This window comes from Staurois parvus, unplaced genomic scaffold (genome assembly GCF_062004578.1).
Source record: "Staurois parvus isolate SC_StPar_1 unplaced genomic scaffold, SC_StPar_1.0 ptg000179l, whole genome shotgun sequence".
In the NCBI taxonomy this organism is placed as follows: domain Eukaryota; kingdom Metazoa; phylum Chordata; class Amphibia; order Anura; family Ranidae; genus Staurois; species Staurois parvus.
The window spans coordinates 1,710,508-1,734,347 of NW_028317975.1; the positions used below are offsets into that span (position 1 = coordinate 1,710,508).

The 23,840-nt window shown below is 43.8% G+C and overlaps 1 protein-coding gene across 1 annotated transcript in view; it reads left to right on the plus strand.

Moving 5' to 3' along the window:
• LOC149462245 (contactin-associated protein-like 5) overlaps positions 1-23,840 on the plus strand; it is a 689,962-nt gene that overhangs the window by 438,191 nt on the left and 227,931 nt on the right. Inside the window, exon 13 of the mRNA XM_089677184.1 lies at positions 11,899-12,099. Coding sequence (XP_089533310.1) covers positions 11,899-12,099 — 201 coding nt within the window. The remainder of the gene's footprint in view (positions 1-11,898; positions 12,100-23,840) is intronic.

Below are 23,840 nucleotides of genomic sequence, written 5' to 3' on the forward strand. Positions count from 1 at the left end.
GGCACCTCCTTATGCGTGTGCACTCCAGTTGGGTCCCTGTCAGGCTAGAATCGTCCATTGACATCTTACTTCTTTAATTCTTTTTTTCCTTTTTATTCCTTCCTTCTTTCTTCTTCCTTCTGCTTGTTACTTTCTTCCTTCTTATTCCTTCTTCTTTCGTCCTTCTTCATTCTTCTTTCTCCTTTCTTCTTTATATTTCTTAGTTTCTTCTTATTCCTTCTTCTTTCATCCTTCTTCATTCTTCTTCTTTCTCCTTTTTAATTCTTCTTTTGTCCTTCTTGCTTCCTTCTTTTTCCTTCTTCTTCCTACTTTTTTCTTTCTCCTTCTTCTCCCTTTTTCTTTCTTCTACTTTCCTGTTCTTCTTGCCCGCAGTTTTCACAGCACTTTACAATATCAAGGGAAGCAGTAAAGTAACAATACAATTCAATACAGGAGGGTTCGGAAGACACTAAGGAGAGCTTACAATCTAATAGGGTGTGGGGTGTGGCATAAAAGATAACAGCTGTGTGTGAGGGATGAGCTGATGGAACAACTAAAGTTCAGTTGTTAGGTGGAGGTGGGATAGGCTTTGTAGAAGAGATCAGTTTTCAGGGATCACCTAAAAATGGACAGAGTAGTAGATAGCTTTTAGGAGTTCCAGAGGATGGGAAAGGCTCTGGAGAAGCCCTGGGGGAGACCATGGGAGGAGATGACAAGGAGGCTGAAAAGCAGGAAGTCTTGGGAGGAGCAGAGAAGCTCTGGAGAAGTTCTGGGGGGGGGGGGGGCATGGAAGGAGATGATGAGGGGCTAGAGAGAGAGAGGTTTTGGGAGAAGATGATAAGCTCTGGAGATGGACTGGGAGAGGCTCTGGAGAAGTCCTCGGGAGACCAGGGGAGAAGATGACGAGGCAGGTAGAGAGCAGGAAGTATTGGGAGGAGAAGATAGGCTCAGTAGAAGTTCTGGGGGTGACCATGGGAGGAGATGACAAGGTGGATTGAGAGCAGGAGGTCTTGGGAGGGGCAAAGAAGCTCTGGAGAAGTCCTGGGGGAGACCATGGGAGGAGATGATGAGGCAGCTATATAGCAGAAGCTCTTGGGAGGAGCAAAAAGGCTCTGAAGAAGTCTTAGGGGAGACCATAGGAGGAGGTGACAAGGCACCTAGAGAGCAGAAAGTCTTGTGAGGAGAAAAAAGGCTCTGGAGAAGTCTTGCAGGAGACCATGTGGGGAGATGATGAGTAGGCTAAAGAGCAGGAGGTCTAGGGAGGAGCAGAGAAGCTGGAAAAGTACCGGGGAGACCATGGAGGGAGGTAACGAGGCAGCTAGAGAGCAGGAGCACTTGGCAGGAACAGAGAAGCTCTGGAGAAGTCCTAGGGGAGACCTTGGGATGAGATGACAATGGGACTAGGGAGAAGGAGGTCTTGGGAGTAGCTGAGAGAAAGGTTTGGGTGATATGTGAAGCAAGATTGGTAATGTAGCTCACATTGTAAGCAGCATGTTATGGGAAGAAAAAAAATGTAGTTGAAGGAAAGGAGCTGGGTACTTGGTTTTCAACCATAAAACTGTCTCCAGGGACTGAGTATCAACAGCGTCTTCTGCTAAATTGGACTAAAATGAACTAAAAGTACCAAGTCATAAAGGTGTAGCATTTTCCCAGAATTAAAAGCATTGTCACCTTTGCATTCAAAAGCAGTTTAAGCGGCTCTTAAAAACGTTCTTTTGTAAGATGAATTTAACTTTGCATGGGTGGATGGAGCAATGAATTCTGTAATATTTACTGCTCCGCTCCAAATTCTTTTTTTTTTTTCCTCCAAGGCTCTCCTGGAGAACTGCAGAACAAAATGCTTAGAAGAGTGATAAAATAATATCACTCCAGCTTAATGGCAGCAAATGATATTAAAGCACAGGGGATAATGAAGAGAAGAAGGTTATACTACTTTATATGTTCCATAAATCCAGAGCGCTCCCTCAATAGCTTTTCATTTTCTGCCACTGGGAATCCATTAATTGTTGGGCTGCAAAACACAAACGTGTGGGAGGGTAGAGGAATTCGAAGGTATAGCATGTAGATTTTTTTATTTTTACTGGAATTGGTGTGTATCTTTCTCCACAGATGGGGGGAGCTCTCGGGTCACCAACTATTACAGTCCAATATCACAAAACAAAATGTTGTTATTGAAGTTCAATGACTCCATCCAGACAGCTCCAATGTACCAGGGGATCTCAAAAAGTGCTGTGAGTGGAATCCAGAATGGGAGAAATGAATTATAGAGCCACACCAATGGTTTTAGAGTCTAGGAAAAAAATCTGAATCCAAAAGTGTTCATGCACCAGTACTGCTGTTTACTTGTTTCTTCCTTTTTTGTCATGAATTTATTTTTTTATTTATAGTATTCCTCCATTTTTGCATATTTCTTTCATATTTTTGTAACTGAATCTCTGAATTGCAATAGTAACGAATTTAAACTAATCCAAACTAAATGATAATGAAAACAAATGTGTTTGTATTCATTTATTTCATTTGTATGCTACTTGTAAGTTTTGTAAGAGAAACAATATGTGTGACTTTCTGGACTGTTATAATTGGCCAAAGCCAAAGTCGCAAGCAAGTTGCAGAAAGAAAATATCAATATAACAAATACAATAAAATAAAAATATTCCTCAGCGTCCAATCAAAATCAATGTCCTCGTTGTCTCTTCTCTACTTTTAACTCTCTACTTTCTCCACCTCCACCCTGTACCTCACTCACTGCTCACGAGATTGCAAATCATTTCAAAAACAAGATTGACGCAATTCGTAGGGGCATCGCCACTGCAGACATCCATCCCACTTAGCATACCTTATACTAAACCTCCCTCAACACTTTCCTCTTTTGACCTTGCTACTACCGAAGAGGTCACTAAGGTTTTCTCAGAAGCCCGTCTCACTACCTGCCCCCTGGATCCTGTCCCCTCACAACTACTACGGTCACCCTCTTCTTCCATCCCATGCTCCCTCACTCACATCTTCAATCTTTCCCTCTCTACTGGTGCCTTCCCCTTCCCCTCTAAAGCATGCACACATCACTCCCATACTTAAAAAGCCCTCCCAAAAAAGGACCCCACCAACCTGAACAACTTAAGACCCATCTCCCTGCTCCCATTTACCTCTAAACTCCTAGAACGCTTAGTCTACATTCGCCTGAGCTCCCACCTCACCGACAACAACCTTCTTGACCATTTACAGTCTGGCTTTCGCTCACTACACTCCACTGAAACTGCCCTACTAAAACTCACTAATGGTCTACTAACTGCCAAAACCAATGGCCACCACTCCATACTCTTACTACTTGACCTCTCTGCGGCTTTTGATACGGTTGACCATCCCCTCCTCCTCAAAAAAGTCCACTCTCTTGGCCTCCGAGACTCTGCTCTCTCCTGGTTCTCCTCCTACCTATCGCAGCGCTCCTTCAGCGTACCTATAACGCTGCCTCCTCCTCTTCACTCCCTCTTTCTGTAGGGGTCCCTCAAGGTTCTGTCCTTGGACCCCTTCTCTTCTCTATATACACCTCCTCCCTTGGTCACTTGATAAACTCCCATGGCTTTAAGTACCATCTCTATGCTGATGACACACAAATCTATCTTTCTACCCCTCACCTCACCCCTTCAGTCTCCTCCTCACCTCACCCCTTCAGTCTCCTCTACTAACCTACTAAGCGACATATCGGCATGGATGTCACTCCACTTCTTCAAACTCAATCTTTCCAAAACTGAGCTCTTAGTATTCCCCCCAGCCCGTGCCCCCCCCCCTGACTTCTCCATCAAGATCAATAACACAATCATCAGTCCTTCCCCTCATGCCAGGGTACTAGATGTAATCCTAGACTCCCATCTGTCCTTTCAACCCCAAATCCAATCACTGTCCAAATCTTGTAGACTTCACCTCCGCAACATCTCCAAGATAGGCCCGTTCCTAACCACGGAAACCACTAAGCAACTTATTCTCTCCCTTGTTATATCTCGCCTTGACTATTGTAACTCCCTCCTCATTGGCCAACCACATCACAAGCTATCCCCTCTTCAGTCTATCATGAATGCTGCTGCCAGACTCATCCACCTTACTAACCGTTCTGTATCTGCCACCCCTCTCTGCCAATCCCACCACTGTCCTCCATTCAGTGTCCTCCACCCTTCTCTGCCAATCCCTCCACTGGCCTCCACTCAGTGTCCTCCACCCCTCTCTGCCAATCCCTCCACTGGCTTCCCATTGCCCAACGGATAAAATTCAAAACATTAACAATAACGTATAAAGCCATTTATAACTCTGCCCCAAATTACATCACCGATCTTGTCTCTAAATATCACCCAAATCGTACTCTCCGCTCCTCGCAAGACCACCTACTCTCTAGCTCCCTTGTCTCCTCCTCCCATGCTCGTCTCCAGGGCTTCTCCAGAGCTTCCCCTATCCTCTGGAACTCTCTACCCCAATTTATCAGACTATCGCCTACTCTGATCACTTTTAGGCGATCTCTGAAACCCTATCTCTTCAGGGAAGCCTATCCTGCCCTCAGCTAATAATGGAATCTTCTACTCTTCCAACCAGTCCATCCCCCACAGTTGCTACCTTTTGTACCACTAGCCCCTCCCTCCTAGATTGTAAGCTCCAAGGAGCAGGGCCCTCCTATCCCTCTTGTATTGAACTGTATTGTCTCCCGTTATATTGTAAAGTGCTGAGCAAACTTGACGCTATATAAATCCTGTATAATAATAATAATATGTATCCACTAGTGGCTTCACAATCCTTCAAGACTCATTATGTTCTCAATAAAGTGATGTCCTCCTCTTCCTCTTTAACCCTCAAAAAAAATATATATATAGAGCCCACATAGTGCATTACCTTTATCATACAGTAATATTTAAACTAAAATACACTCACATAAAAGTGCTCAGAACATGCAAAAACTCCACCAAGTGTCATTCCACATGTGATATCCATAATTCCTACTGTTACCCTCTGGATATGAGTAGCTTGCACAAAATGTATTTCCAACGCGTGGGTTCCTCCTCCAAAAATTCCTCCTCATAAGTAATCGTTCTCTCCAAAAATGTTAAAATTACATATAGCGTAATATTATCAGCAAATTTCATATCATGCCACTCTGTGCTCCCGTAATAACAAACCAGTGACCACCAATTGGGTGAGACAATAGAGAAATCCACCACCTTCCAGTACATTCAGCTTACCAGACTGTAGAAAAAAAGGAGCTTTCAGCAGATGTACTACTCTCCAACCAATATCACTCTTGTTGTTCCGTCACAATGCCAATATATGAATCAAAAACAGAGTAGGCACCATCCCATAATACATCAAAACAATCTGATTTATTAGATGAAAATGCGCTTACATAAATAGGTGTACATCAGCGTTGGTTCACAATCTGTAGACTGGACCTCATCTAAAACGGCCACCGCGCAACTTCTGGTTGGTGTCAGACATCACTCTCAGACACGTTTTCTCAGTACGACTTGTCAAAGGATCCTTTGACACTTGTGGATACATATTTGGACATTGATTTTGATTGGACGCTGAGGAATATTTTTATTTTATTTTGGGCTTCTTGGGGAGGTAGGGACTTTTTGGCTACCAGGGGTTGTGTACTATATTATACACATTGTATTTTGGAGTTAAAGTTGGTTGGTTTGTATTTGTATAATATAACGAATACATCTGAATCTTCCAAAATAACTTCAGAATATATGAAACATTTAGAAGCAGCAAATATAAGAAACAAATCTGAATATATGAAATGAATTCAGAAAACAAATCATTCTAACATAACAAATGATGAAAAGAAAGGATTGATTTAATGAATGATTCCGAAACAAAACAAAAAAACATTTTTCGGCATTAACATCTCTCTGGGCAACTGCTTCAATGCGATCCCTTGCTGGCCAACTGCGTCAAAGTGATCCCTCTCTGGCCAACTGCATCTAAGTGATCCCTCTTTGGCCAACTGTGCTAAAATGATCCCACTTTGGCCAACTTCATCAAAACCATCTCTCCCTGGCCAATTGTATCAAAGCGATCCCTCTCTGGCCACTGCATCAAAGTGATTCCTCTCTGGCCAGCAGCACCAAGCGATCCCTGTCTGGCCAACTACATTAAAGCAATCCCTCTCTGGCCAACTGCATCAAAGAGATTCCTCTCTGGCCAGTCATTACTTTGACTTGCAGATTGCCAAACTCTTATTTGCTAAACTACCAAACTCTAAAGAGTATGGATCTATAGTGCCAATATGGGACAAACTCACTATTGATATAGAATAAAGATTTGGCTTGGAATTTCGAGGATCTCAGTTAGCCACCTGTCTCAAAATTGTGCTTGTTTGATCTTAAAGAAATCCATAGAGGGTCCACCATGACTGTAAATGACTTAGTAGATGTACAGAGTAGACAGAACTGTTTACAACAGATTTCACTGTATACGTGCTTACACTTTTTTTCACTCTCTTTTTAATGTAGTTTCCAAATGTATAGAGGGGCTGAATGGCCAGGCCCACACAAGGGTAGGGCACCCAGCAGCAAACAACATTATAAACAATACAAAAGAGAAATAAAAAAGAACATTGGTGGTGTGTGGCTCACACAGACAATTAATGTGTATGAGAGAATGAGAGCATAAACAGTGTACCCATAACATAAGCATGTGGAGGTCCCCGATAGGGGGCAACATACTGTTAGAGAATATTTAAAAATATCCAACAACCATCACAGCAAATTATCAAGGGATGCATTAACTGGAAGGTAATGTAGCCATGGAGAGCTCTTCAAGCCAACGTGCCCATACTCTGGAGAATTTGTTTGGGCAACCGCTATTAGTGTAGGTCTCCTGGTAAAGAGGCAGAGAGGAGTTCATTATGTGCTTCCAGAAGTGGACAGAAGGGGTTGGAGGACCAAGGAGTGCCTGTTTTGCATTCATGGGAGCCAGGTCACCAACCAGGTCAAGTAAACACATTCTGGGTGAGGGAGTAAAGGAGGTTTGCACAACAGCATTAACAATGTCCACAATTGCGTTCCAATAATGGGAGGAGGCTGAACACGTCCAGAATACATGAGAGAAATCTCCCACTGGTTGGGCACAGCACCAACAGGAGGAAGGGGATGCTGGGTTAAATTTATGGAATCTGTGTGGCTTAAGTATGCTTGATGCACTATTCAGAATTAAATTAGACAGTCTCTGATGGATACAAGTTGTTTAAGTGGTCTGTCCCTCATCTCCTCCCAGTCTTCTTGACCAAGGTCAGGAATATCCACTAGCCATTTTTGCTTAAGGTTTGAAAGCTTGGGATTTTGAGAACAAAAGGAGTCGATATAAAGCAGAGGTTGATTTCAAATGGCTGTCTTCCCAGAGTAGAGCTTCCAGGGAGGATTGGACCAGGTAAACTTGACCCTGTGGAGCTGAAACCTGAAGGAATGTGCAATCTGCAGGTATCTGAATCAATACTGGACAGGGTAATTATATCTTTCAGCAAGGTTATCAAAGGAGAGGAGGAAGAGTTTGCTGGGTTAAGATTATGGAATCTGTGTGTCTTAATTATGCTTGATGTACCATTTTGAATTAATTTAGGTAGTCTCTGATGGATAGAAGATGTTTAAGCAGTCTATCCCATCTCTCCTCCCAGTCTTCTTGACCAAGGTCAGGAATATCCACTAGCCATTTTTCCTTAGGTTTGAAAGCTCAAGGATGTTGAGAGACAAAAGGAGAGGTTGGTTTCAGATGGCTGTCTTCCCAAAGTAGAGCTTCCAGGGAGGATTGGACAAGGTAGACTTGACCCTGTGGAAGTTGAAATCTGAAGGCATGGGCAATATGCGGGTATCTGAATCAGTGCTGGACAGGGTAACTATATCTTTCAGCAGGGCAATGAAAAGAGAGGAGGTGGCCTTCCTCCACAGTATTGGCTATAGATTTATCTTAAATTTTGCCTAGATGTGTGGTTCAGGGAGTATTCGCTTACACTTTACTGTCTCCACCACACTAGCTAACATTTCTGGGATGTTGTTGATAATGTACAGAATGTTTCGGGTTGTGAAAGAAAACTGGAAAGACAACTAGATACAAAAAAACTCTATTAGTGTCCTACTGAGAAGGGAAACAAGAACTTCAGCACAACAAAGCACTCATACTATAAATACTGAGCCATACCTGACATAGCATTGGAGAAACTCTTTGTGCTTCCTCTTGTGGAACAGACAAGATCCTGATTTCCCTACCGTGTGTAGATCAAACAGTCGAGGCAAAGTCAGAATCACAAAGGCAGGAGAAGCTTTATGTTACTTTCTCTTTTATAACAAAAGCCCTTTGATGTTGTTGGGTCACAAATTCCATCTCTGGCAGACTCCAGTCTATGTCCTCTGACCCACTTCTACAGGTTCAGGGAATGGGATGAAAGTTCTACCGTTTCATGTTTCTGTTCAAATACATTTTATAACATACAGATTATATATACACCGCGTTCCAAATTATTATGCAAATTCTATTTAAGTGTCACAAAGATGAAATATTTTGTTTTTCAGTGTAACTCATGGATGGCATTGTGTGTCAGGGCTCTTTTGATCACTGAAAACAATCTCGGACACCTGTGATAATTAGATTGGCCGGTGAGCCCAATTTAAGGAAAAACTACTAAAGGAGGGCGTTCCGCATTATTAAGCAGAGCACCATTTTCAAGCAATATGGGGAAGAAAAAGGATCTCTCTGCTGCCGAAAAGAGTGAAATAGTTCGATGCCTTGGACGAGGGATGAAAACATTCGATATTTCACGAAAACTTCAGCGTGATCATTGCACTATGAAGAGATTTGTGGCTGATTCAGAGCACAGACGGGTTGGTGCAGATAAAGGCACATTGAGGAAGATTTCTGCCAGATCCATGCATCGGATCAAGAGAGCAGCTGCTAAAATCCCATTACATAGCAGCAAACAGATATTTGAAGCTGCTGGTGCCTCTGGAGTCCCACGGACATCAAGGTGTAGAGTCCTCCAGAGTCTTACAACTGTGCATAAACCTTCTATTCGGCCACCACTAACCAATGCTCACAAGCAGAAACGGCTGCATTGGGCAGAAAAATACATGAAGACTAATTTTCAAACAGTCCTGTTCACTGATGAGTGCCGTGCAACCCTGGATGGTCCAGATGGATGGAGTAGTGGATGGTTGGTGGACGGCCACCCTGTTCCAACAAGGCTGCGACGTCAGCATGGCGGTAGTGGAGTCATGTTTTCGGCCGGAATCATGGGAACAGAGATGGTTGGCCCCTTTAGGGTCCCCGAAGGTATAAAGATGACCTCTGCAAAGTATGTGGAGTTTATGACTGACCACTTTCTTCCCTGGTACAGAAAGAAGAACTATGCTTTCCGTAATAAAATCATCTTCATGCATGACAATGCACCATCTCATGCTGCAAAGAATACCTCTGCATCAATGGCTGCTATGGGGATAAAAGGAGAGAAAGTCATGGTGTGGCCTCCATCCTCCCCTGACCTCAATCCTATTGAGAACCTTTGGAGCATCCTCAAGCAAAAGATCTATGAGGGTGGGAGGCAGTTTACATCCAAACAGCAGCTCTGGGAGGCTATTCTGACATCTTGCAAACAAATTCCAGCAGAAACTGTCCAAAAACTCCCAAGTTCAGTGGATGCAAGACTTGTGATCTGCTATCAGATAAGGGCTCCTATGTTACAATGTAACGTGACCGCTTCAAATGTTTACAAAGTGAAAATGTTAAAAGTTTGATTGAAATAGCTTTTGATTTCAGTAAATATGCTGCAAACACAACAAATGACAATTTTCAGTTCTTTACAACCTAGAAAGTGTTTTGAAACTTCCTGTGCGGAATAATCCGGAACAAAAATCCTGTTATCATTAGGAGGTTTGTTCAATAAAATGTGTATTGTACTCTTCTAGTTGTAACCTGAGAATTCTGCCGACTGTTATTTACATCCATTATTCAGGGAAAGGAGAAAAATATCATTTGCAGAATAATTTGGAACATGGTGTAGATCTTCCATATGCAAAGCATCTTTATTTCAGTTTATGTGTATATATACAGTATCAATAGATGTACATATGCATACACTGTGTATACAGTACTGTGCAAAAGTTATAGGCAATTGTGTAAATGAAGAATGCTTTCAGAAATAGAAGTGTTCATAGTTTATTTTTTATCAAGTAACAAAATGGAAAGTAAATGGACAGAAGAGAGATCCATATCAAAACAATATTTTGTGTGACCACCCTTTGCTTTCAAGCCAGCATCAATCCTAGATAGACTTCCACACAGTTTTTGAAGGAACTCGGCAGGCAGGTTGTTCCAAACATCTTGGAGAACTAAGCACAGATCTTCTGTGGATGTCGGCTGCCTCAAATCCTTCTGTCTCTTCATGTCATCCCAGACAGACTCCGTGATGTTGAGATCAGGGCTCTGTGGGGGCCAAACCATCACTTTCAGGACTCCTTGTTCTTCTTTACTCTAAAGATAGTTCTTATTGACATAGAGGATTAATATAGAGCCACAAAAATATTAAAAACAAAGCAAGACAGAACAGTTCCAATACAGTTTCATGCAAAAGGATCCATCCTCGGAATTCTTCTTTATGGTTGGTTTACACCACAGAAACACATGCGCTCCGGATGCGTTTCTGCATGCACGGTTTTGATGTGTTTTTGGCGCATTTTTTAATGCGTTTTTTCCCCCTCTCTTTTTCTTCCATTTAAATATGGACATGTGCGTTCCAGTGCATTTTTGGTGCGTTTATTAGGCATTTTAACGCATACCAGTACAGTCTGTTCTACTTTCTTTTCTGCAACCGGAACGCACTGGAACTTGCAAGCACTGATGTGAACTATAACATTGACAGCCCTATCACCTACTTTCTGTGCATTTTGGATGCAGAAAAAAAGCAACTGAAACGCATGGAGTGTGAACCGGCCCTGAAAGCAGAACTACACTGCATCTGAGGGCCACAAACCAAAAATGCTATTTAATTCTTTTTGTACTATTCAAAGCAAACTCCCCCATCCATCCATGTCTCCATGCTTTGCTTTGCTGAGAAATCATTTTAACCCCCCCCTAGTATTTTTGGCCATGGCCATCTTGAGTAAGGGCAGATGATCCATTGCCTAACGGATAAAATTCAAAATTCAAAACATTAACAATAACCTATAAAGCCATTTATAACTCCACCCCAAATTACATCACCGATTATGTCTCCAAATATCACCCAAACCGTACTCTCCGCTCCTTGCATGACCTCCTACTCTCTAGCTCCCTTGTCTCCTCCTCCCATGCTCATCTCCGGGACTTCTCCAGAGCTTCCCCCATCCTATGGAACTCTCTACCCCAATCTATCAGACTACCGCCTACTCTGCTCACTTTTAGGCGATCTCTGAAAACCTGTCTCTTCAGGGAAGCCTATCCTGCCCTCAGCTAATAATGGAATCTTCTATTCCTCCTACCAGTCCATCCCCCACAGTTACTACCTTTTGTACCACTAGCCCCTCCCTCTTAGATTGTAAGCTCCCAGGATCAGGCCCTCCTAACCATCTTCTATTGAACTGTATTGTTGCTGTATTGTCTCCCGTTATATTGTAAAGCGCTGAGCAAACTGTTGGCGCCATAAATCCTGTATAATAATAATAATAATTCAAGTAGCATTTACTTCCTGATATCCATCTGTCCTTAGCTCAGGCATGCAGGTGTGCTTAGCTGAGAAAACCCCTCCCCCCCCTCCTGAAGACTCCTACAATGCAAAAAATAATAAAAAGTCAAATGAAAAAAACAAACAAAAAGAAATTCCGTGTATGTGTTGGCATTTATCAACAAAAATGAATCAAAATTAAATAATTAAACACGGAGATAACATTTGGGGGTTATTTATTCCAACAGAAGAGAAGATTTGGACGATCGTTCAACACAACATCACCGATCTAACTGCCGTGCGTGGAACGATTTCTGGGAAGCCATACTCTGCGGCATTTAACTACGGCGCCAGGGCGGAGCAAATGGAGGCCCTGGTCAACAACGCGGAGTACTGCGAGCAGGAGGCGGCTTATCACTGCAAACATTCGCGGCTCTTCAACTCTCCAAGTAAGTAATCATTTCAGTAGTTTCGCTTGAATCTTTTCTCATACAGAGTGGAATAAATCTGGAAAATACTGAATTATGGCCACTAGATGGAGCTAAATATGGATTTGCGTATTAGTGTGAGCTCTAAAGTATAGATACCACCAGGGCCGTGGATAAGGGGGTACCACCAGTCCTCCTGTACGGGGCCCAGGACAGCAGGGGGGGATGATGGAAGTCAGCATAGCTTCTGCTCATTTATTAACTGCTTCCCGACTGCCCTATAGCAGATACACTGCTACAGCGCGGCACGGATGCGCAAAATCACGTATATATTAGTGATTTTGCATTTCCGGGTAGGGGGCACGCGCAAGCCCTACCTGCACCACCATTAGTCAATACCGAGCCATGGCCGTTAATTACTCGCCGGCGCCTGGTGATTTCCGACGATCACCATCGGGGAGGAGTACTGTTTTGTTTACTAACAGTCCTCCTCCCTGTCAGCTCGGGCACACTGCACAGCCATACAAAGCAGTGTGCTTACAGTGAAGTACACACACCCCCACCCCCTAGTAAAACACTCCCTGCACACAGTTAACCCATTGATCGCCCTACTTGTTAATCGCTTCCTGCCCAGTGCCATTAGTACAGTGTCAGTCTTTTTTTTTTTAGCACTGATCACTGTATTGGTGTCACTGGGGATGTCAGTGACACCAAGTCAGTTCCCCCCAATGTCAGAATGTCCGCCGCAGTCCCGTTATAAGTCGCTGATCGCCGCCATTACTTGTAATAAAAAAAAAAAATTCCAGCATGTGTGTATATATATATATATATATATATATATATATATATATACCGCCATCTGTAAACGCTATATATTTACCGCCATTTGTAAATGCTATAACTTTCACATAAACCAATTCATTTACACATATTGGGATTTTTATTTAGCAAAGACACGGAGCAGAATACATTTTGGCCTAAATTTATGACGAAATTTAATTTTTTAAATTTATTTACTGGACATGTTTTATAGCAAAAAGTCAAAAAATATAGTTTTTTTTTTTCAAAATTGTCGTTTTTTTTGTTTCTAGCGCAAAAAATTAAAAATGCACAGGTGATCAAATACCACCGAAAGAAAGCTCTATTTGTGGGGAAAAAACAATTTCATTATTTGGGTGCAGTGTTGCATGACCGCACAATTGCCAGTTAAAGTAACGCAGCGCCGTATCGCAAAAAAATGGCCTGGTCCAATTAATTTACACCTATTGGGATCTTTTTTTAGCAAAGACACGGAGCAGAATACATTTTGGCCTAAATTTATGCCGAAATTTAATTTTTTTTAATTTTTTTTACTGGACATGTTTTATAGCAAAAAGTAAAAAAATATAGTTTTTTTTTTCAAAATTGTCGTTTTTTTTGTTTATAGCTCAAAAAATTAAAAATGCACAGGTGATCAAATACGACCAAAAGAAAGCTCTATTTGTGGGGAAAAAAGGACGTAAATTTAATTATTTGGGTGCAGTGTTGTATGACCGCGCAATTGTCAGTTAAAGTAACGCAGCGCCGTATCGTAAAAAATTGCCTGGTCAGGAAGGATGGGGGGGGGGGGGGGGGACCCTCTGGAGGGCAAGTGGTAAAGGAGAAGTTTGGCGTTTATAAACAAATAAACCTTCATACCAGGGGCGGACTGAGAACTCATGGGGCCCCCGGGCAATAGGGGATCATGGGGCCCCTGTGTCCTTGCCCAAACTCAAAAAAGCCTAAGAAAAAGGTACCAGGGGCATCTCATGGGGCCCCCTACTGGCGCCAGGCCCTCGGGCAGTGCCCGAGTTTCCAAATGGTCAGTCCGCCCCTGCTTCATACTCACCTCTATGCTGCAGCTGTCCCCTGTCAGCTCTAAGACTCTAAGAACTCAGAGATCACCTGACTGCTGACCGCTCAGTTCTCAGTCTGCTCAGGAGGGCAAGGGGTTAAAAGCCCGTTTTTTCTCTTTTTAATGTCACCGGATGGATCTGACAGTCATAGTAAAATAGTATGTATTTCCTATGATCATCAGCTCCATATAGTGGCCATGCTGTGATATTTTCCTGATTCCCTGTATTCTGTATGAATAACATTCGACCTGGAGAGGAAATAGCCTGATAATATTCAGTTTTGCACAGAACAATGGTAAATGATCTTTCACAGGATAAATAGCTCTGCGAGTATTTTATAAATACACCCCTAAGATGCAAGTGGGCAGTACGGTGGCTTAGTGGTTAGCACGTCTGCCATGCAGTAATTGGGTCATGGGTTCGATTCCCGACCATGGCGCCTCCTGCATGGAGTTTGCATGTTCTCCCTTTGTTTGCGTGGGTTTCCTCCGGGTACTCCAACTTCCTCCCACACTCCAAAGACATGCTGGTAGGTTAATTGGCTCCTGTCTATATTGTCCTAGTTTCATCCCAGGCCATGTGGGATCTCCTGCATGGTGGGGGTTGGGGAAAGACCTGGCAACCTACCCTGTAAGAATAATTGCTAAGAGAATTCATGGAAAAATTTGCTTACGAGTGACGGTCCATGCAATCGCCAAGGGTCGGATACAACCAGGGGCGGACTGACCATTTGGGAACTCGGGCAGGGCCCGGGGTCAGTAGGGGGCCCCATGAGATGTCCCTGGTACCTTTTCATAAGCTTTTTTGGGTGTGGTTTGAGTGTGGGCAAGGACACAGAGGCCCCATGATCCCCTATTGCCCAGGGGCCCTATGAGTTGTCAGTCCGCCCCTGGATACGACTGAATGGATGGATAGAAGATGCAAGTAAGAATGCGCATGCCTCTTGGAATTAGACACCATCTGCCTATCCTGGAGTTCAGCATTAATATATTGAACATCGGAGACCCTTCAGCCAGATAGGCCAGAAATAGGATCCAAGGTAGGGTTGTCACCTGCCTCTATCCTGAGATTTGGGTTTTCTGACATGCAGTCGATGGAACCCCGACGGTTCATTTTTCCGAGCTGCTCCTAGACTGACAGGTAATAACATTTCAGGAACTCGACGTGTTCAGACAAAAATAACTCCTCAATAACTCTCCGAAGGCTTTGCAGGCTGCGCGGTCCCTGCGGTCTACCGGCGAACTTAATAAATCCCATCACATGCAAAGAACACTCCAAACACACACTGGAGCCTTGCGTGAATTCATTTCTAGGAGATACTTATCAGGTGAAGACCAGAATAGCATCCCGGCTGAAGCGCAAGTTTATTTTCTGAACGCATTATGTCTGTTCCCTTTCGGTGATGTTTTGCAATTATTTTTGGGTAAAGGCGGCAGACACAGAAGACACAACGGGGGAAAGTTTTGGTTTAGGCCAACTATGCCTGGAGGAACTTTTCCATCTTAAAGCAGAACTCAAGCCAAGTGTTTGTTTTAAGTCCTCATGCACACGGGACGTTTTTACAGCGGCTGTTTTTGGCTTTTGATTTTTTTTTTGTACAGCCAGTAAACCCCCCAGCGTGTTATCACATGTGTCCATCCCCAGCGTGTTATCCTATATGTCCATCCCCAGCATGTTATCCTATGTGTCCATCCCCGGCATGTTCTCCTATGTGTCCATCCCCAGCATGTTATCCTATGTGTCCATCCCCGGCGTGTTATCACATGTGTCCATCCCCAGCGTGTTATCCTATATGTCCATCCCCAGCATGTTATCCTATGTGTCCATCCCCGGCATGTTCTCCTATGTGTCCATCCCCAGCATGTTATCCTATGTGTCCATCCCCGGCGTGTTATCACATGTGTCCATCCCCAGCGTGTTATCATATGTGTCCATCCCCAGCGTGTTATCCTATATGTCCATCCCCGGCATGTTATCCTATGTGTCCATCCCCTGCATGTTATCCTATGTGTCCATCCCCGGCATGTTATCCTATGTGTCCATCCCCGGCGTGTTATCCTATGTGTCCATCCCCGGCGTGTTATCCTATGTGTCCATCCCCGGCGTGTTATCCTATGTGTCCATCCCCGGCGTGTTATCCTATGTGTCCATCCCCGGCGTGTTATCCTATGTGTCCATCCCCGGCATGTTATCCTATGTGTCCATCCCAGGCATGTTATCCTATGTGTCCATCCCCGGCGTGTTATCCTATGTGTCCATCCCCGGCGTGTTATCCTATGTGTCCATCCCCGGCGTGTTATCCTATGTGTCCATCCCCGGCATGTTATCCTATGTGTCCATCCCCGGCGTGTTATCCTATGTGTCCATCCCCGGCATGTTATCCTATGTGTCCATCCCCGGCATGTTATCCTATGTGTCCATCCCCGGCATGTTATCCTATGTGTCCATCCCCGGCATGTTATCCTATGTGTCCATCCCCGGCATGTTATCCTATGTGTCCATCCCCGGCATGTTATCCTATGTGTCCATCCCCAGCATGTTATCCTATGTGTCCATCCCCGGCATGTTATCCTATGTGTCCATCCCCAGCATGTTATCCTATGTGTCCATCCCCGGCATGTTATCCTATGTGTCCATCCCCAGCATGTTATCCTATGTGTCCATCCCCAGCATGTTATCTTGTGTGTCCATCCCCGGCGTGTTATCCTATGTGTCCATCCCCGGCATGTTATCCCATGTGTCCATCCCCGGCATGTTATCCTATGTGTCCATCCCCGGCATGTTATCCCATGTGTCCATCCCCGGCATGTTATCCTATGTGTCCATCCCCAGCATGTTATCTTGTGTGTCCATCCCCGGCGTGTTATCATATGTGTCCATCCCCGGCATGTTATCCTATGTGTCCATCCCCAGCATGTTATCCTATGTGTCCATCCCCGGCGTGTTATCCTATGTGTCCATCCCCAGCATGTTATCCTATGTGTCCATCCCCGGCATGTTATCCTATGTGTCCATCCCCAGCATGTTATCCTATGTGTCCATCCCCAGCATGTTATCCTATGTGTCCATCCCCGGCATGTTATCCTATGTGTCCATCCCCAGCATGTTATCCTATGTGTCCATCCCCGGCATGTTATCCTATGTGTCCATCCCCGGCGTGTTATCCTATGTGTCCATCCCCAGCATGTTATCCTATGTGTCCATCCCCGGCGTGTTATCCTATGTGTCCATCCCCAGCATGTTATCCTATGTGTCCATCCCCGGCATGTTATCCTATGTGTCCATCCCCGGCATGTTATCCTATGTGTCCATCCCCGGCATGTTATCCTATGTGTCCATCCCCGGCATGTTATCCTATGTGTCCATCCCCGGCATGTTATCCTATGTGTCCATCCCCGGCATGTTATCCTATGTGTCCATCCCCGGCATGTTATCCTATGTGTCCATCCCCGGCATGTTATCCTATGTGTCCATGCACACATAGACTGGAATCAACATTTTTTGGCTAAAAAAAAAAACAGAACCAGTGGGTTTCTAGAGTATTTTTAGCAGTAAAAATGTTCTAATGCTGAAAAACGCGGCAAAATGCAGTAAAACACGACAAACCGGTGTTTTTGACTTTTGTTGACCCCAAAAAAAATTTTTTGCCTCAAAAAAACACTAAAACTGCAAATGCGGAAAAACAGGGAAAAACGTCACTAAACGTGGTAAAACGCTAATGCAAAAACACTAATTTGAACTGCATTGTTGCTGTACTGTCTCCCGTTATATTGTAAAGTGCTGAGCAAACTGTTGGCGCCATAAATCCTGTATAATAATAATCTATCTATCTATTCAGTCGTATCCAACCCTTGGCGATTGCATGGACCGTCACTCGTAAGCGACTTTTTCCATTAATTCTCTTAGCAATTATTTTACAGGGTAGGTTGCCAGGTCTTTTCCCAACCCCCACCATGCAGGAGATCCCACATGGCCATGGATGAAACCAGGACAATTAAGACAGGAGCCAATTAACCTACCAGCATGTCTTTGGAGTGTGGGAGGAAACCCACAGGAACACAGGGAGAACATGCAAACTCCATGCAGGAGGCACCGCCATGATTGGGAATTGAACCCATGACCAAATTACTGCATGGCAAAAGTGCTAACCACTAAGCCACTGTGCCGCCATAATAATAATAATAGTAATAATAATAATAATAATAATAATAATAATAAAAGCTGAAAAACTCATGTTTTTAGCGTGACTTTACACAGCTAACGTTACCGGCGTTATCAAAACGTCCCGTGTGCATGAGGACTAAAATAATCTCCAAAGCTTTTTTGGCCATGCATCTCTTGAGGGTCACACGGGTGCACTTACTTTTGCTTTCCTGTGACCCAGAATCAGCCAATAGCAGGCTATAGCCCACTATCAGCTGACACTGCAGGCTCTGGAAAGATCCCAGTAAGATAATTGGACGCTGAGAGGGAACTCTTGTGAAAAGATGAAAATGGATGAACAGATATGGCGATAATAAAGCAACAATAACCATATAAAAGTGTATAAAATGCAAAAGAGATATCACATGAAGTCCATAAAGTTCATTAAGTCCATATTGGAGGCACTAGCAGTGTTCAGCTCCCCATAGAGCAAAGCAATACTCTGTAGAACATGGGTGTCAAACTGGCGGCCCTCCAGCTGTTGCGAAACTACAAGTCCCATCATGCCTCTGCCTTTGGGACTCATGCTTGTAACTGTCAATCTTGCAAGGCCTCATGGGACTTGTAGTTTGGCAACAGCTGGAGGGCCACCAGTTTGACACCCGTGCTGTAGAAGATCTAAAAGAACACAAGGGGGCGCCAACCTAAGTGCAGAGTTTGGTTTCCAGCATCCTCATCGATGACAGGTGACGGCTTCCATCCCACTCCATCCCAAGGGACCAGGGCTCTGATTGATACCATCGGCACCTCCACTGGCCAAGCCGAGGACAGACACACATGCTTACTATTCACCTACCTTTGTGAGTAGCTATATGCTATTGTATTTTAATAAATTATTTTAATCCTCTGCACTTAGGTTGGTGCCCCTTTGTGTTCTTTTATATCTGGAAAGATCCCAACAATATTGTTGGGATCTACCCATCTGCCTGATTGACAGCTGGCTCCACCTCTCAGGCATGTGGCAGAGAGGCAAATCCAGTCTCACTTGTCTCCCCCTGTCTGGCGCTCCTAATCGTGGAAAAAATTAAACAGCATGTTGTATTCAGTGGGGTCACCACTGCTGAACATGACCAATGCAAGTCTATGGGGCTGCTCTGCAACTGAAGTTGCAGCCATGATCTTGGGTACCATTTTTTCAGCTACCAATTGGCTGTTTTGCAGAAGTGATCCAGGCAACTTTTACAGCACAGTGAAGGTCCCCAGCTGCCACCCATGGTGGTTCCTGAGGCTCTCCCGTTCCTCCGGGGAGCCCAGGAGCATGAGAAGTGGCCAGAATGGCTTCACACAGAGGAGATGGAGGCACATTCATATCCCCATCTCCTCTGTGATGAATTAAAATGGAAATGCTGAGGATTTCATCACTTCTGGTTTCATGATCTCTGGTTAGCTGCATTGGAGGGCAAAGGAGACATATGGGGTCCTCTAAATATCTGAAGCCTCCTTGAAGAGTACCTGTCACCCAGGGGCAGACTGACAACTCACGGGGACCCCGGGCAAGAAGGGATCATGGGGCCCCTGTGTCCTTGCCCAGACTCAAAAAAGCCTATAAAAAAAGGTACCAGGGGCATTTCATGGGGCCCTCTACTGACCCCAGGCCCTCAGGCAGTGCCGGAGTTCTCGAATGGTCAGTCCGCCCCTGCTGTCACCTGATAGTCAGCAAGTGACTAACAAATGCCTCAACCCCCCCCCCCGAATGCAGCCCAACCTGGGATAATACTTACCTTGCTCCCTGTTTCAGCGATCTTTCATTCAACATGGTCCTGTCTGGTTTCTGTTCATACTACCTGATAGTGGCCCCATTCATTTCTATGGGTGAGTTGTAATCTAAGGGGTCACTGGAAGCCATTGGAAGAGTACATAAGATCACTAGATTGGAGCTGGAAATCAGTATTATCCCAGGTGGGCTGCAGGGGTTTTTTTTCAGGTTAAAGGACAACTTTGGTAAAATTGAATGTGTTCTTCAGGCTCCATGCAACTTCAAAATCGTGCAATTTTCATTGCGACTGTACAATGCAACTTTGATGCAACTTTGAGTGTGACTTTGGCTTTGACCAAGGATGGTTGTTTGTGCTCTAAAAAACTTGCACGTATATCATTCAGGTGCGACTTTCCTGTGACTTTGGAGGGTTTACATTGCGCTTGACATTTCGCACAACCAGGCCACACAATGGGAGACCTCAATGTTTTAATTCTGAAAGGAAAATTCTAATCCATTCAGAAAAGAAAAACTTTTGAACTAAGAATGATAATTCTATTTGACACAAGAGATAACGGCCTTAACTTGGACATGGGATTCCTCAATCATTATCCGACAGTTTTATGACTATTAGCTGAAGCTTGACTCCCTCTGTGTGTGTGTAGTATTCCTCCCCCCCTCGCTTTTGCTGTATCTTCCCTGTAGCCCTTTTTTTTTTTTTTTATCTCTTCTAACATTCTGCTTAAACTTTGTGATTTTTTAATAGTACTGCTTGGACTTTGAAGAAGGGGACATACCGCGAAAGCTTGTCCTCACGGAAAGTATCACGGACAGTACTCAATTGTTTCTGAGGGTTTACATTGAAATCTATGGCCCTCAGGTTGTATGAAAGTCAGAGCAAAGTAGTGCAGTAACTACTTTCAAGTTGCTGCAAAAAAAAAAAAAAATGAATGGTACTCATTGGGAAACATGGGGTGTGACTTGTCATGCGATTTTGCACCCCGAAGTCACATGACAAGTCACACAAGTGAGAAACGAGCCTAAACGCAAGCTACAGATTAACATAAAAAACAGTGCAGCGCTGAGGGTAGTAATGATAAAACAGAAATAAGTCCACTGCAAGTCCAGTTCATAGAAACGTGTCAGGTGACAGGTAGACATTCAGTGTTGGTGATCTGTGAGGAAGTGGCTGAAAAACGCACTCACCAGAAAGAAGATATGTACAGTATAAGCAGTATATATCCAAAGCCCATGGATCCTCAATCCAGAAGGAACAAAGCTGGTCTGGTCACCGAAAGTGGGTCCCTCCTTTATGGATGGAGCAACAGATCTTCCTCCTCCCAGTTAGGTAATGGATTCCAAAATCAGGGTTCTGCAAGCAAAGTGCTCCTCAAAGGGAGTTAGGGAAGGACGCCCATAGTGTAGTAAGTTATGTAAAAACAGCTTTATTAGAGGAAACAAAAAGCATCTATTTCAAAGTTGGCAGGTATCATCAAGATGTGTCAGCAAGACAAACTAACCCTGACACTATGAATGATGGCCGCCGGGCCTCCACGTGGCTCCGGCGGCGTAGCGTCTCGACGTCCAGGCTCCTCCGTACGCGTTACGTGCGCACGCACATCTTCAGAGGTATGGAACCAGATTGAACATGCCTTTGAAATGGACATTAAGATGTTAACAATGTTCTGAGATTTTAGCGATTGGGATTAGCTCTTCTTAAGAGCCAGAGATAAAATGATAAAAGTTATTCGTTAATTAGGTGTTTGCTTCTTATATTCTTCACGCTCCTATCGAGGTGTCGGAGTTAAAACGGTTGTCTCATTAAAAATACATTTCATGCAAAACACTGGCTGGTTAGTTTGATGATGAGATGTTAAACAACATTTGCTGTTCTGTCCCAGCGAGGGGGAAATGTTTAATTTACAGGAAATGTTCAATGACGGGCTGCAGATGACTTTGGCTGTTTTAATCATTAATGAGTCCTACAAATGTCAGGATGATTCTTGATAGACAGCTCTGATATCAGGGGTGGATTGAATAAAGGAACGCAGAAAATGCTGGAATGCAAAATATTGTGAAAGCCTAAAACCAAACAAAATCTCTTAGACCTCAAGCACACTGGTCATTATAAAAAACGCCAGTAGCGTTGCGTTAAAAAATGTGAGTTTTGAAGCATTGTTCTGCTCTTTTCATTAGAGTTTTTTAGTGTTTTGCTGCTTTTTTAGTAAGAAAACACCTCTCTGCTATTTATAACTTTCCCACAATGCATCTCTAAATTGTCATTGTGTAGTTGTTTGGTTGCCATTTTCAGAGCAGAGAGAGCACCGTGTCTTTAAGGAGCTAGCTTCCTTTTTCTTGCTGCGTCCATTATGGATCCTGTAATGCAGACTATTGATGAGGCTATGCTACTGATTCTGTTAAGGATGGCGGGAAGACAGAGACAGCTGGAAAAGAGAAGCAGCCCTCGATGACAATTCTGGACCCATCCTTTGATATCCCTTTTTGTATCCATAAAAGGAATTTTCTGTTTGCACGCAGTTCTGCTAGATGAGACAATTAGGCAGCAAAGGACATTGGGAAATGTCCATAAAAGGAATTTCCTGTTTGCACACAGTTCAGTCGGCTGAGACAATGAGTCAGCAAAGGACATCAGAAAAAGTCCATAAAAGGAATTTCCTGTTTGTACACAGTTCTGCTAACTCAGACAATGAGGCAGCAAAGGACATTGGGAAACGTACATAAAATTAATTTCCTGTTTTTACACCATTCTGCTAGCTCAGACAACGTGGCACCAAAGATCATTGGGAAATGTCTATAAAAGGAATTTCCTGTTTGCACACAGTTCAGTCAGCTTAGACAATGAGTCAGCAAAGGACATCAGGTAGTGTCTATAAAAGGAATTTCCTGCTTGTACACAGTTCTGCTAACTCAGACAATGAGGCAGCAAAGGGCACTTTAAAATGTTCCTGTTTGCACACAGCACAGGTCAGGCAATGAAAGAAAGAGCAGAAATGCACACTGGGAAGCAAAGGATATTGAAGGAACAGTTCAGCCAGCTGAGACAGTGAGACAGCAAAGGACATTGGGAAATGCCCATAAAAGGAATTTCCTGTCTGCACACAGTTCAGTCAGCTGAGACAATGAGGCAGCAAAGGACATTGGGAAATGTTCCTGTTTGCACACAGCACCAATCAGTGACAGCAGGAACAGCAAAGCACACTGAGAAATGTAGGAATTTACTGTAAAAAATGGCTGTATCCAAAAATAAAGCTTAATAAAAGCCTGAGTCTCAAAAAGGCTCATAAACACCAGATAGACGCGTTTTTCAGTTTTTTTGAGTGTTAGAGAGCTTTTACAGCGGAAAGACTCCTCTTCAAATGCAGTAGTTCTGGGTTTTTCTTCCAGCCTGAAAACGCCCCAGCCAAAAAATGCTGATAAAAGCCTATGTGTTCATGGACAGATAGCATAACATGCCGGGAGTTTACTGGCTGCAGAAAAAAAAAACACCTGACGCCAAAAACAGCCGCTGTAAAATAGTCCAGTGTGCATGAGGGCTAAATGAGATCCATAAGCTGTAAATAGACCAACATTTTTTTCACATGGGATACAGTGGAGAAGTAATACGTCAATTACGCTGAGCAAACCATTGGCACTATATAAATCCTGTATAATAATAATAATAACATCAGGCGTCACGTCACTGACGCGTTTCGTCACTTCCGGACTTCTTCTGAAGGGATCAAACGCGTTAGTGGACGTGACGTCTGACGTAATTGCGCAAAACCGGAAGTGGTGGCTCGGCCATTTTGTTGACTGGAAAAACATGGTTTTGATATCAGTGGTTTTGATATCAGGAAGTTGCTGTGGCTGGATCATGGGAATTTATTACTGAATATTCCAAGTCCCTAATGTAAGATGCAGAATTAAATGTTTTAAATACTCATTACAATATGCTACATGGGTCTTTTCTATCTTTTATGAGGATTATG